We start from the raw sequence: 16475 nt of genomic DNA, 5'->3' as shown, positions 1-16475 counted from the left end.
AATGTTTTAGGTGTCCATTAACCTAGGCTGGTTTCACTTATTTTCCAAACCACATTTGTTTTTTTAGTTATACTTTAAAATACACCTAAATTGTATAAAATTGCAAAGAACGATTTCTTGATATAAATAAGTGTGTAACAGCATTCATATCTCCCATCAAATTCTGATAGATAGGTTGTGAATGTACCAATAGACTATAATATTTTATACTAGTTTGAGGCCCGTATATTACACGGGTAATTGTTGAAAATTTTAAACTTTTGACCATTAAGTGAAAGACATTCAAGAAATTGATTATATATTGTTAATACAATTATAATTAAATTAAAATTACATAACTAAGATTACATAGATATGTTACAAATAGGTAAAAACTTCCTTTTACATTACATTTGTGATTGTATTAGCAGGTATACATTGTTTATCAAAAATCAAAATCTTTAGTCCATGTCTGCTTGTAGTTATTAATAAAGTAACATATAGGTCTGCTTATAACTCTTGATATAGCCATATATAGTTGTCCGTGTGACAAAAAAAGGTTCTCTAAGTACATACCAATTCTAGATAAATGATATATATCTATGATACTAATAAAAAAAATATTCATACATATAAAATATCATGTCATTTGAGAATATCTGCTCATGTTTATAAAAAAAACATGATTATCTCAAAAACCATATACCTGAACTTTGATGATATAATCATTCTTAGAATCTTTACGATTTGAAATTGATTGATCATGATAAATTTGTTGTTATTAATATTATGTGTATGACAAATGTTTTAATTAACTTTATATTTTACAATTAAAATTTAATTAATCAAGCAAAATAAAAACTGAAAATTTAAATATAACAAAATGATTTGTTTGTTTCATATAAATGTAATTGCCAGGAAAATGAAAAATAAAAACTAACATTAAAACCATGTTCAAATAATAGTGATTATTCTTAGTTAGAATAATATTATAAGATTTAAAGTTGCATAAAGTGAATGTGGTGATTCTTATAAATAATCGTTGAAAGTGGGGCTGTCACTTTTACCCGTAACATGAAACCCAACTCAAGAAACCCCGTACCTGAACCCAAACTAACCCGACTCAAGAAACTCGAACCCAAGAAAATACTAACCAGAACCTGAACCGAAGTAATTCGGGTTGGTTCTTGGGTCCGAATTCTAAGTTTCGGGTCAACCCGAAAACTTTTAGTTTTAAAATCATATGTATTTTTAGGTATTAAAGGCTACGCCTTAGCCGCCGACATTATCAAGATTTTGTCCAAGTTGATTGTTCTCATTCCACATATTATGAATCGAATGTTTATTGTTTATTATTTTGAATATAAACCATAATAAACACTTATGACTAATTGTCTCTTGTCAATCCATATGGAGAATACTTATTATATGTAGTAACAAATTTAGTTGGAATAAAACCTATAATTTTAATGTCATATATTGAAATGACTTAAAAGATAAGGACCATATATGAAAATTTGTTAAAAAAGGTGATGAGAGCTATGGTATTGACAAGTGACAAAAATGGTAGGCTTTTATTAGAAGAGATATATTTAATGTAACGAATTTAATATATGTTAATTAATGTAATATTTGACCTTACATCCTGAAAATCATGTGATTTTATAATTCTATTTCCTTTTGTTTTTCTCTTGTTTTTTTTTTCTCATGTGCCAACATATGGCTAATTATTCTTTCATTTTAGTTTCTTGTTAAGTAATTATTCCTAAAAAATGGTAGAAGCTACAAGAATATAGAAAACAAAAGGAAAAAAAATAAAAAATTGAACCTCTTCTAGTCATTTTTGTTTTCTTGACTCTCGCCCTGTTACTCGCCTCACAACACTACCCAAGTCAATCACGTAAAACACACCAACACATCCTACAAAACCAATCTAAACCTACCTTAATTTAGTTGTTGCGGTCACAAAACTACAAAACTACGTCACCTTCATTTAAGAAAACCTATACAAAAGATGAGGTCTTGCAAACTAACACACACAGACACGACTATCTTCTTATTCGCGTAAGGATTAGAGACCGAGAATTGAAGCCAAAATTTTATACAAAAATAACTTTAGTACTTCAAACTTATTTACCAAAAAAATATTACATGATACACATCTATAGCAAAAACACAATCCTAATCTATAGAAATATATATATATATAAATAAAAATTAGAATTAAACTTTTTTTTTTAAGTATGGAAAAATAAGTATCAATAGTGGTCCCCTATTTGAATAATTAATACACCAACTATGTATTTTCTTGTATTTTCTTGACATATTGCCATATTGGTGAGTTAATTTATGTAGGTGAGCCCCTAGCTAAGTAGCTTTCGTTGTCCTAGTGTGCCAAGTGTCCCCCTTCTTGACATGCCCAAAATTGCCTACATTTCAATGTTATATAAAGTTTGACAGTCAAATGGTCCAGCAACAATAGACTTATGAGTTCAAGTCTCGCGTGGAACATATTGTTTCAGGTTAAATTAAAAAGATAGTGATTTTTTAGTTGTAGGTCTTTTCATAGATAGACGGGTCAGGTAATCACATTATGCTATTTAAGCAAAATTATGATTCATTTGCCAACGTGATCTTAGATGTCCACCTTTGTTGTTAAAAAGGAAAAAAACACTACATACTTTTTCTATAAGTTAACTATTATTCTTATAATAATATCTTTGTTATAATATTGCCATATTGCACAAATGTCTAAAAGAGCCACCTCTATATGTAAGAGTCACACTTCTAATCGGTAAGTAATTTTTCTCTTTTAGAGACAATAACCTAATGGCAATTATATAGATCCACATTTTTTTGTAGTATGAGCTGGAAAACAAGTCGGGTCAGATCAAACCAGAACAACTTATAAGGTTTATGAGTACGTAGTAATTATATTATACGAACCTATAGCATATTATTTCTTAAATAAGAATAACACTAAAACTTTCACTATCGTAGCATTTGTCTCAGTGACAGATATAGAAAAGAAATTCAGGATCAATCTAGTTTTTGAAGGTTGCAAGTGGGTGCAAATGATAGTTAATGACTAATTTTGCACATCCATTTATGTTTACAAACTGCTAAATATATAATATACGTGATGGTTTCATAACAGTGCTAAAAACTTAAATATTTAGACTTTACTGACAAAGTTGAGGGTATCAGTCCCTGCATGGTCTCCCCCTCCTCTCTCTCGGGGTTGGCCACACGGGTTCAATGTGTTACATTCATTTTATATAAACCATGTAAACTAATTGACCATAAAAATAAAAGTACATGCATACGTCCACACGCACGTACATACACACATATATGTGTGTACACCGACGCATGGTCACATCGACGCGTATTTATATGGTTTAAAAGATTAAAAAACATAAATTAAAGTATGCAAAGTTGTTGGAACAAACTGTAGCATTGCTTTAGTGCCATTGATAGAAAACAATGAGGAAATTTCAAAGGATTGGTTGAGAGTTGGGTTGGCCATGTGCAATAATACCACATGAATTCTGAGATGAGTCTGGTGCTAGTCATGACAAATTGCCTACAGAAACACCACACCATTGGGTCCATAAAAAACTGAATCCATCTAATATGGGTTATAACCAATGGGTCCCAACTTAACCATTAGAATAGACTTGCGCGGTTACCCTAAAGCCAAACACGTCCCTGACTCGTCGTACTAAAGGAACCACTTGTGTTTCTCGTCCGTATTCACAGTTTTGTTACAAAATATAAAAAAAGTTGGGAGTGATAACTATGGACCGGTTTGGTTAAAAGACTGTTCCAAGTTAAGCCCATGAGAGAATGGGCTTAGTTCGAACCTTTTTATGAATAGTAAGAAAAAATCTTATTTAGGGGTGCAAACTTTAGATACGACCCGAAAACACAAGAACTTCACATGAAATTTGCGGGTTTGGTTTGGTATAAACGGGTTAGGGTCAGTTTTGGGTCAAACCCGGTGCTTCATGGGTTGACCCATTTAACACGTTTAGTTTTTTGAAATTATATTTTATGTAATAAATTATATTGGTTGGGTATCTTAAACTAAAATATAAAGCTAAAAAAGAAATTAACGTCATATTTTATAATATGATTAAAATGTCATTGTTTTATATAAATTTTATTTTTTTTCTTGCAAAATGCAAATTAAAGTATTAATTTGTGGAAAAAAAAAGTAAAAAAGAAAAAAAACTTTCGGGTCAACCAGGTCGTGTTAGGGTCAATCCACAAATACTTGTATCGTGTTCAGGCTCACGTACTTGACACGATTTTGGGTTCGAATTCGTGTCAAATTTTTGGGTTCTTGTGCACAGTCTGTTTAACACTCCTAATATTATTGTATTTGGGTGTGTGTTAAAAAATATATCAGAGTTTAAGATCATAACTGTTGGTTTTCGTGGTAGTTTGGTATTGGTTTTGGAAAGTGATCATGATCTTTGTTGAGTTTTCAAATACCCATTACAAGTAAAAAATCAATTTAGGTTCATGAATGTTTTAGATCTCATCAAGTATATGAAAGAATTTAACATCCATGTGAATGAAATCCAATGTTAGTTTTAATTTATTGACCAATCAAAACAAGTTTTTTCAAGACGAAATTAAATCCCGTTTTAATCAAGAAGAATTTCACGAACCAAACAAGACATAAGTGTCATAAATGTGTGTATTTACTAGTACTTTTTATAAGAAATTTTAGAACGGCATATTATTAAAGACTAGCAAGACACTAGACAAAAAAAAAAGTCATAAATCCATAAATAAGAGGGAAAGCAACACTATATGGAGTAAGACAACTTATGCAACGTGCATCTACTATTAATCGAATTAAGCGACAAGACATCAAATCATCCTTCATCTTTAAATAGGAACGAGACTCCATCCTGAAAAGTGACGAGTTTCAAGCTCTATACACCTTATGGTAATCAAAGGTGCGTAATGAACAAGAACGAAGAAAACAAACAATATGGCTAACACCCAATATTATTAATGATCAAGAAATCTGACTCAAAAACTTGATACAATGTCCCTACCCTTTAAACACGGTATATATAAACTAACCTAAACGCGTTAGAATATATTTAGAACAGAATAATATCAAGGCAATAATTATCTCCATCTATACCTTAAATAGATTTTCCATAAAATAATTATCCATAAATAACCAGATTAACTTGCACGCCAAGTTAATATCCTAGCCGTCCCACGCACCAAGCCACGGACCGACTCGGGAATTCCCAACAATCACCCCCTGAATTTCTGAGTCGTACAAGGGAGATCTTCTAACTTTAACAAGGCTTGCATCGACTTGAATTTAATCCGCGCGAGAGCAACTAAAAACCGTATCTTCTCGATTCGTGCTTCCGGGGCGAACACTTCGTCATAATCAATCCCGGGTTGTTGCACGCATCCTTTCACCACAAGCCTCGCCTTGTGTTTGTTTATCGACTCGCCGGGATTCCGTTTTACCTTGAATACCCGTTTACTGATTGGTTTAACTTCATTTGGTAACCCCGTCAAACTCCACGTTTTCTTTTTCTCGGCCCGTATCGCTTTCATCCACTCGGGTTTCGATTTCGCTTCATCAAAACTACTTAAATCATCATTCAATAACACTAGTAGTTCTTCGAGTTCATCATTGGAATTTACCTTACTGCAGTTTGCGACGGGAATTCTGCTGCTAGCGACACTTTCATTGCTGCAGTTAGCGACAGTTTCATCATTATTGCTGCTGTTAGCGACTAAACTGCTGCTGTTTGCGACAGTTTCATCGTCGCTATTGCAGCAGTTTGTACCTGAAGCGTCGCTATTGCTGCTGTTAGTTTGGGTTGGGTTCGGTTTCACTCGTCCAGATCCGACGTCTATTGACCCGCAAACACCGGAGAACATACCTGGTAATTTTGCTTGTAAACACGTTGGGTTCCCAATATTTAGTCGGATTTTATAAAGCATCTTGGAGTTCCTCGTTACCTTCATTAGTAACATTCCACTACTATCATGCATCGTTAAGTAGTTACTCCTCATCCGAATATCACAACCTGACTCGGTTGCTTGACCCAAACTAATCACATTACATTGCAAACCCGGAATATAATAAATATTGGTCATCAGTTTATGTTCTCCACTTTTACCTTTAAAAACAATCGAACCCTTCCCTTTGATCGGCACACACGAACCATCCCCGAACCTTACTCGTCCGTCTATTTGTTCGTTTAGTTCCACAAAATATTCACGGTTTCCCGTCATATGGTTACTCGCACCATTATCTAAGTGCCACATGTCGGTCTCACCCGAATCGGTATCGTACTTCGTCGGAATTACTTTATCTTCGTTAAGGTATACGGTTTCCCGAACACCTTCCATCATGAAAAACGAAGCATCTAAACCATTTGTTTTATTTTCTTCTGTTCGGTTTAGATTTACTTCATCTTTCCGAAATCGGTCGGGGCACCTCGAGACGAGACAAAGTGCCCAAATTCATCGCACCTATAGCATTTAATATGTGACAAATCTCGTTCCATACCTTTTCCTTTCTTATCATCTCGGCCGCGTCCCCGTCCTCATGAAGCATAGGATCCTCGACCTCGACCCCTGCTAACCGGTTCAGATTTGGTGAGCATTAACCGACTTTGACTGCTCTCGGTTTGAAGATTGTCTTCTTTTATTCTCTCTTCATAGGCTTTTAATCGACCCACCACATCATCGAACTCTGACGTTAGGGTTTGGAGCTTCGCCTCCTTCACCCGTTCTGCACCTAGATGTCGGGTCTTTAACGCTTCCCACATCTCTTTCGTCGTGCGCAGATTACCCACTTGTAAAATCTGTGCTTCAGGGATCGACTGAAAAATCAAAGCAATTGCAATATTGTTTAGTTTTGCATCGCCGTTACCCCGATCGATCGTGTCCCACACACCATGCACATTCATCAGCACACGCATGTGCATAGCCCAAACCGTGTAATTCGTTGTTGTTAGTTTCGGACACTGAAACGAACCTGTGTTCGTTTCTTTGGCTGGTGGTCGATCACCCATCTCTAAACGTTGCCTTTTTTTTTGATAAATCAATAACTCAATTCAAATAGTGTGATACCAAGTTTCTTACTGTGCGAAACTCAAATCCACAAAAGACAAGCCGACATGTTTGACTTTTTTTAAGATTTTAATATATGAAGAGTTTACACGATTAAATCAATAACTTATCTTCTTGGAAATCCCTTGTCCGTTACTTCCAATCGATATTATTTCTGCACGATGTCTGTTCCTTTGCTCGTGATCAGACCTTCACCAGTTGTACCTCCTGGTCCCGTCTTAGGCTTTGATACCAATTATGGTAATCAAAGGTGTGTAATGAACAAGAACGAAGAAAACAAACAATATGGCTAATACCCAATATTATTAATGATCAAGAAATCTGACTCAAAAACTTGATACAATGTCCCTACCCTTTAAACACGGTATATATAAACTAACCTAAACGCGTTAGAATATATTTAGAACAAAATAATATCAACGCAATAATTATCTCCATCTAAACCTTAAATAGATTTTCCATAAAATAATTATTCATAAATAACCAGATTAACTTGCATGCCAAGTTAATATCCTAGCAGTCCCACGCACCAATCCACGGACCGACTCAGGAATTCCCAACACACCTAACGTTTGTACAAACCAACACCTACTTAGCCTATTCCTTTTCCTCGATCCGAAGCCTCGATAACAGTGCATATGAGATCGAGCATGTTAAGAGAAAGTGAGAGAATGAGTCGACGGATACTTTGATCAAATGTACCCAGGAAAGGAGTCTGGCTTGACCTTGCCTGGGGCCATCATAATTATTTAGGGGGCTTGGGGTGTAAACCGAGACCACAAACCAGTTCACGTGCCACCTAACCTATTTTACAAGCCGACTGCACTACCTGAATACACTAAGGGAGCACGACGAGCAACTTGATTAACTCACGTATCACACACTCACAATCGGTTTCACGAAACCGAAATTACAAGCCAATGGTAGAAGCCGATATGGTAGCACCAATGTAGCCAATGAAACCGACTAACCCGAAGGCTTACCCGATTCACGCCCCGAGTACCCTTACGTTTAAAGAGGCTCATTTAAATGTATGTGTTCCAACTTCTATATATACAACAGACCAACAACAATTATAATATTTGGGCTTAGAAAAGCCCATGGTAATAATATCTACGGCCCAATAACCAGAATCAGTTACTAATTAGTATGACTAGATTCTAGTTACATTCTATCATCTAATTTGAACTCGACCCGACCTGACCTACCATTTTGAATTGCAAAAATTTGAGGTTAATCGACTGATAAGAAGCTAAAATCGAGTTTAACCGAGCTCGAGCCTAAAAATAAGTTTGTTTTATGAATAAACCAGAGCTCGAGGTACACTTATTGAGCTCAATCTTAAGCGAGCCTATTGTTTAAATAGTTTTCATTTAAAATATTTAGTAAACATTTTTTTAATCATTATATATATATAATTACGACAAAACTAACTAAACAATATATATACTATGTTATATAAAAAGTTATAATTAATTTTATAACTTTTCGACTGATCCGTGAGAGGGAAGATCTACCCTGTGTCCTGCGGATGTTCTTGTGTTTGACTGGGCAGGGGGTAAGCATGCGTGTGTTGACCTCACTGGGGTGTCCCTGTTGGTGAGGCTGAGAGACAGTGGTTTCGTACCGGGACAGGCGGTTTTGAGAGCGGAGTATAGGAAGGTTGCTAAGCATGAGACATCGTGTTTGGAGAATCAGCACGTGTTCATTCCATTTGCCTTCGACACTTTTGGATCCCTAGCTCCCGAGGCGGTTCGCTTCTTGGAGCGGGTGTAGAGGGTGGTCCACAGTGACTCGCAGAGCCCGAGGAACCAAGGATTTATATTTAGTAGAATAGGCTTTGCGATTCAAAATGGGATAGCGACACAACTAGTTGCTCGCTTACCCATTATCCAGATGTAGTTCGGTTTGTGTTATATATAAAAGGATCAATATATAAAAGTGTAATAATAATAAAAAATAATTTAAATTAATTTTATTATAAAAATAATGATTATAAACATAAACAAATTAGAAAAAAAGTAGCCAGCGAGCAGAACCAACTTGAAAAACTAGTAAACTACTCACGAACAATGTTTATAAAAATCCCGACTAATCGCTACCCACCGACTCGTCGCCGATTAATCCCCATTTCTCCAAAATCAGTCAAAATTCAAGATTTTATACATAAAATTTGGAATATATATGTATATTTGAAAATTTACATATAAATCCAATTCCCAATATGAATAATCCCTACTAATCCCGATTAACCGTTAGTTAAAATAGCTGAGTTTTAGCCTATGTGAAGCTCAAGTTCGGCTCGGTTTTGTATTTATAAAGAATAGAAAAGAAAAGCCCATATGAATAGCATGTTTTTGGCCCAATAACCAACCAAAAGTGGTTATTACATATATATATTAGGGCTAGATTCTAGTTACAAATACATACATACACCGTTGTATATTGTATCAGAATCTTCGTACTAGATGAAGCTAAAGCAATTAGAAAGCCTACTCGGGAATCTTCAACAGTTTCAGAATCCAAAGGTAAATAAATAGATTCACACACTTTTTATTAATTAACTTTTTATAAAGTTTTATGTATTAAATTGCAAAAATTGGTTTATTTATGTTGTTGAATTGTAGATTGAACTGGAACAATATCCAACTGGAGCTCACATTGCGTCTCGTATGCTTTACACGGTACATATTTATTTAGTCTCTGGTTTCAGTTAACCGAAACCGAACTGATTTGTTAGTAAAATAGATTAAACGAAACCGAACTGATATTTAGCGAAAACCGAATTAACAGAGTAACAGGCAATTGATTTTGGTTTGTATTGTACACTCAGATTTAAAGAAGTTAACTGGACCGAACCGAAAACTAACAAAAGAATGGAACAAACCGAATCGATTGATTAGTAAAATAGATTTTTATATGCTTTTTTTTTTAATTATTTTGTTATATATTGAGAAAAACCTTAAACGAGCCTAAGCTCGGCTTTGTGTAGTTCAAACGAGCAAAAGTTCAGCTTGTGAGTCGGTTTTTCAGGCTCGGGCTCGTTTATTATTTATTATTAATTAATTTTTATACGCGTTTTAATTATTTTGTTATATTTTGGGAAGAACCTTAAACGAGTCTAAGATTGGCTCGAGTTTGAGTAGTATCTTAAACGAGGCAAATCTCGGGTCGAGCTCGGCTTTGCAGTGTGAAATTAATACATAGAAGTCCAAAAGAGGTAAAACCCAAAAATACCCAAGGCTCGTTAAGCTTCGAAGATCCTAAATGAAAAAGTTATGTTTGAGGCTTGGGCTTGGCTCGAGCTTGAAAAAGTGATTTAATTTGATTATTTTACAACTTTAATGTATTGAGCTGTATCGGTTCATGAACCGTCTGGCGGGAAAGTCGTTTATGTTCCGTTTACTAAACATTGTTTTCATTTAGTTAAATGAATGAACATGATTACATGGACACGTCTTGTTCGTTCATTTGTGTTTGTGAACGTTCATTCATCTAGGCTGTTTATGCCTGTTCGATTACATTCATTTATGCTTGTTAGTTAATGTTTGTTTTAAGTTCATTCATTTTTGTTTGTGTATATATTTATCTAAAACTTTTATGCCCATTACAGTTTAGTCGAGTTTTATCAACTGTTTTGGTCTAGCAGACTAATTTGTTTTGTTTGTGTCCGTTTGTTTATGTTCGTGAACTATTCATATATACTAATATACTATTAATGAACGGACATGAACAAGAAAACTCCGTTTGTATGTTAGATTTCGATTGGTTGTTGGGTTAAAGTTTAACAAATGAACATTCATGTTCGTTTGGTTCGTTTGCAGGCCTATTATTCATCATTTAAATAAACTTTTGTTTTCAATTTTAATCGGCCAGGCAGAGAATTCATTTGATGATGTAAGAGGAAAAGTAGTAGCCGATTTTGGTTGCGGTTGTGGCACCTTAGGTCTTGCTGCTACTCTCCTAGATGCAGAGTAAGATTTATTTATATTTTTTAAGATTTATTATCACCTGTTTTAATTTTAATTGTTTTTGTGTTTAATAGGCGTGTTATTGGCATAGACGTTGATGATGAGTCGTTAGAAATCGCATCGGTCAATGCTGATGAGCTGGAGGTAATTTATTTTGCATATTTGCATCCTTATTCTTTATAATTCAAGAGTCCTTGTAGCTTATAAATTAACAAATTTTTATAAAAATTGAATATATCAGGTTGAACTGGAATTAATTCAATCCGAAATCAAGAACCTAACATGGAGAGGTCAAATTGTTGATACTGTTGTAATGAATCCGCCATTTGGAACACGGAAAAAGGGCGCTGACATGGAGTTTCTGTCCGTTGCATTAAAGGTAAAACATACAAAAATGAGTTAACTTCAATATTAATTTTTAAATTAAGTTTCTCATAGTGCATACAATGTAATCAGGTTGCTTCTCAAGCTGTGTATTCTTTGCACAAGACATCAACAAGAGAAGTAAGTCTTCTTAAATAAACATTATTGCTAATGATATCATAGACAAATCTTGTGGCTTAAACATTAAGTTAAGTGAGCTCGAGCTCTGTCTAAAGCTTAAGTTTGGCTCTTGAGTAAGTTTTCAAGCTCAAGCTCGGATCAGGCTTTGTTTAATTCTTGTTAGTTATTTAGTATTTTATTTATTAACATAGATAATTATTTTATATATATATATATATATATATATATATTTGTAGTTATAATTGTGTATATATTATGTATAAAAATGTTTATAATTGTGTATATATATATACAGCTATATATATATACACACACATACACACACACATAAATAAGTGAATATCAAAATGAACATGTTTGACCCAAAATTTTCAAAAATAAAATGTCTATTTTAGCCCACATCCATTCAATCTTTGAGTTTTGATTCAATAAACAAGTGACACGTCAGGGTAGCCGGCTAAGGTGACTAAGCCTTAATCCTCACTTTATGGGGCACTGAATTTTGTGACAAGTAAACGAGGCCCACTTTCAACCAATACAAATTCGACACGTGTCAAACACGGCTAAACTTAGCATGTATCTCTAGTTTTTTAGTCTGCATACTTGACTCTTAGCCGGCATCGGGATATGTATCTATTCACTTAGTCGACTTCTTATATTTCTTCTTAGCCGGCTCCAACTTTGGTGGCTAAGATTGAGCGGTTAAAAGAAATAAAAGAATATGGCTAAGTGAAGCTTTAGCCTACGAGTTGAGTTGGAGCCGGCTAAGAAGGAATATAAGAAGCCAGCTAAGAGTCAAGAATGCCGGCTAATAAACTAGAGATGTAAGCTAAGTTTAGTTGTGTTTAACACGTGTCGAATTTGTATTGGTTGAAAGTGGGCTTTGTTTACTTGTCACAAAATTGAGGGCCCATAAAGTGACGACTAAGGCTTAGTCAGCTACCCCCCCCCCCCCCCTGACGAGTCACTTGGTTTATTGGATCAAAACTCAATGATTGAATGGATGTCGGCTAAAATAGGCATGTTCATTTTTGATAATTTCTGAGTCAAACATGTTCATTTTGGTAATTTTCAAGTTTATAGAGCTCGAGATCTGTCTAATCAAGTTTGGCCCGCGAATAAATTTTCAAGCTATATTACCATAAAGAACAATGTTGGATATATTTGCGGTACAGTTCAAAATTAAATTAGCTTATCATTGTAATAATATAGTTTTTTATAAACATCACTAAATCATACATTGTTCATAAAGTTTTATAAAAACAGCCCCAAAAAAGTGTTAAGTGGATCGACCCAACTCAACATGGCTTGTTTGACATGTTACTTGACCCGCTCATTTTGCAGCATATTAAAAGAGCAGCGTTGCGAGATTACAATGCTAGTAGTGCCGAGGTCATATGCGAGGTAAATTAATTTTTGCTTGATAATTTTGTTACGACTTTTCTTGTAATTTTTATAGTTTTATATTTATTTTATTTGGTTATATGTATTGTTTTTGCAGCTTCGATATGATCTACCGAAATTATACAAATTTCACAAGAAAAAAGACGTTGATATCACTGTGGACTTATGGAGGTTTGTTCCTAAAACGAAATAAGAGTCCGCGATATAATGAGGGTTTTTAAGTTTGTAACTTTGATGTTATTGTGTATATTGGTACAAAAGGAAAAAAAAAACAGGAATTTATTTTTATTCACTTTGTGGGCTGCTGCTTCTAACCTTTGGCCCAACAAGAATTCATGTATCATTAATTACCCGCAAGTAGAGGTGCAGAAACCGGGTATTTTCAAGAATCGGAACTGCGTGGTATGGTCAATAAAAGTCAAGAACCAGGTTGGGTAGAAATCGGTTTCAGGTATGGTTGGGTATTTGACCTGATTTTTATTGGGTTTCGGGTAGGACAACATCGGGTCGGATCGGGTTTTGACCAGGTATTGGTTGAATCGGTTTTCCGGAACCGGTTTTTTTGCGCACCTCTACCCAGAAAGATTACTTTGAACTCAAAATTAATTAATATGCAATAAAATGCGTCTAAAATAAATCGATCGGGTGATTATCCATATATGCGCCCGTACCTTTACATCTTATTATACATTTTTCTAACGGCCGTAACAACTTTGAAAATAAATTTGTTCACTGCACGAAGTAGTAAACATGCCTATGTGAATGGAGGTGTTAGCCTATAAGCGTAATGTCAAATATGCATAACAAACTCGAGATCATTCTATCCTAGTCATCGTTATTAAATACAAAATTTTAGTTGTATATTTTTATGAATTTTTTCTTATAAACATATAGGCATATGAATATATGATTTAAGTTCTTATTCCTTTTAAGGTAAATGTGGATAATATCCTAAATAAAGAGCATAATCCTTTATTGAGGTATATATTGAGACTTGAGATGGCATCAATCATTAGCACCCATGCTTTGCATATTCTCTTTTGCCTTTTACATGTGATTACACTCATCTATTCTATTACTTTATTTATATACAAATATTATATATAGATATGCATATGTAGAGAGACCAGCTAATAACCTTCTAAGTAGCTTGAAGAAGAACACATAATCGCATATATTGATACCGTTAGGCTTTAAGCCCTTTGGCATTTCTTTATCACACCTTTTGAGCTTTGAACGTTTGTTTTAAAACTTTTATATATGTGCTCGGGAATGATGAATTAATGTTTTTTTATTCGACTTCTTTTTATTTTCATCTATATGTCGTCCTTGGTCTCGCTGAACAAATTTTCTAAATCCGACACCATTGTATAATAGTAGGTTTGATTGTTTAAAGACTGTCTAACATGTTGACATAATAATAAATGAAGAATACATTCTAATCAATACAATAATACAAAAATAATTTGGAACAAGACTTTGTTGAAGAAACTATTAACATTAATTTATTTATTAGAGAACATTTAGGAAGAATTGTTTTTTATTTTTATTTTTTTATTTTGGGTTGTTGAGACGTGTATCAAGCATCAACCCACCATCTAGTTTTGAAGCCATAAACTTTTTTACTATATTTTAATTCTAAAATATTGAAGTAATGCTTTATTCCTAGTTCTTTAAATAACAAAAGTATAAGTAGATTTTGCTTATTTAATTTTAACGATTTTGGGTTGTTGTTTAGGTTCATTTTTTTATTATTTATTTATTAACGGCAAATATCATTACAATAAGCTAGCTAGGTGTTAGAAACCTAAAACAAATAACAAAGATTATAAAACAAAGTTACGCCAAATTTTTTCGAGCATAGATTGAGTTTTTACATGGACTAGGATTTTTGGGATAATTTTCAGGTATATTTTGGATAATTTTCGTTATAGATCGGGTATATGAAAAATCTGGTTTCGGGTATTGGAAAAACCAAGTTCCGGGTATGGAACCAGTTCCGGAATTCGGGTATTATCGGGTACAAATCAGATCCGGTTCCAGTACGAATATTGGTAATGAAATGCATACCCAACAATGGGAAAAGTCGGGGTACAAGTTCGGATATTAAAAACCCAGGTATTTTTAAACAAATGTTTCCGGGTTCTGGTTTTTTTTTTTCACCTCTGATTTTTTAGCATTGAAAAAAGGTGAAAACTATGCAATCACCAGCTTGATTTACTCAATAAAATCAGGTTTTATTTTTTTTAGATGACCAACCAAAAGGATTATACATACGGACCAATGAAAACCATCTAGTTTTAATCAAAACAGTTAAAAACCAGACATTCAGGAAGTACCAGTACAAATCAAATAAGTCAACTAACAAAACCAAAAGAGTGATGTAATGTAGTATGACATGAACTACAAAGTTGTTGTGTAACCTCTTTTGTAAACACATCCAAACTTTGTTCCATTGACTAGCAATAAACTAAACTTTAAAAATGTACAACAATAGTCTCAAATCTTGATATATTGGCTGTCAAAGAGACATTCGCTAACGAGGTTAGATTTCGTTAGTTTTGATGATGTGGATGATGTGACAAAAATAGTAACGCGGACTGCTTATGCTTATGTGATAAAAAAAATGTTTTTAAATTAAAATTAAAATTTTCTAACCAAAATAAACTAAACGGTCTACTTTTCTTACCAAAATAAACGAACAAAAATACAAAGATTTTCATTTATGTATGTATCAGATTTCAGTGATCGTCCTTTATCTTCAAAATTGACATGATTTGTACTTTACGTTTCCAAATGTTACACCATTTGTCCTTTAGACCTAACCCAGTTAATTTTTCTCGTTAAATGAGATCATGTGACTTGCACATAAGGGTAAATTGGTCATTTTACCCCATTTAATAAAAAATAGTAGTACCCAAAATTAGGAGAAAAGGGACAAAACTGCCCCTCACGTGAGGGGCACTATGATGGGTTTAACGAAAAAACTTAATGAGGTTAGTAAATTCGGGTTTAATTGCATGTGAGATAAAACCACGGGGACGAAAATCGCAAATTTAAAACTATTAAACTAAAATAATAGATTTAGACAAAACACATGAACGAAATCCTAGTTATTTAAATAACAAAGTGTAAATTGTTTTTACTTATTTGATTTTTTTTAATGGCTGCAAATAATTAAAATAACACCCTCCACTAGCAAGTTGCTAGATGAGGCCAAACAAAAGAACAAGAAACCTTTATTACTTATTTAATGATTCGGTTTTGTTTCTACAATAAAACCTATTTTGAAACACTAACCAACCACCTATGTTAAATCGAACCAAAGTACCACCTTTTAGCACGTTCCATAATAAATACCACGGAAAAACATGTAAAAACTAGGCAATCACTTGGGTTTTTTTAACAGATAATTTAGATTAATGACGTGCTATTGACTTACTCGATTATTAAAATAACATTTAATTTGATTGATGATAACGATTT

The 16475-nt window shown here is 33.8% G+C and overlaps 1 protein-coding gene across 1 annotated transcript; it reads left to right on the top strand.

The window, feature by feature from the left end:
* Positions 1-9556: 9556 nt before the first annotated feature.
* LOC143618397 (uncharacterized) lies at positions 9557-13312 on the top strand. Its single transcript, XM_077090628.1, has 8 exons — positions 9557-9638; positions 9738-9794; positions 10987-11084; positions 11156-11225; positions 11323-11460; positions 11538-11585; positions 12930-12989; positions 13087-13312. Exons 1-8 carry the CDS (start codon positions 9579-9581, stop codon positions 13180-13182), a joined length of 627 nt encoding a protein of 208 aa, XP_076946743.1. The 5' UTR covers positions 9557-9578; the 3' UTR covers positions 13183-13312.
* The last annotated feature ends 3163 nt before the right edge of the window (positions 13313-16475 follow it).

The sequence above is a fragment of the Bidens hawaiensis genome, unplaced genomic scaffold (assembly GCF_021521415.1).
Source record: "Bidens hawaiensis isolate Kalapana, Puna unplaced genomic scaffold, B.hawaiensis_p1.1 tig00073274_1, whole genome shotgun sequence".
Lineage (NCBI taxonomy): Eukaryota > Viridiplantae > Streptophyta > Magnoliopsida > Asterales > Asteraceae > Bidens > Bidens hawaiensis.
The sequence above is the reverse complement of the archived record's forward strand: the minus strand, read 5'-3'. Positions and strand labels throughout refer to the sequence as shown.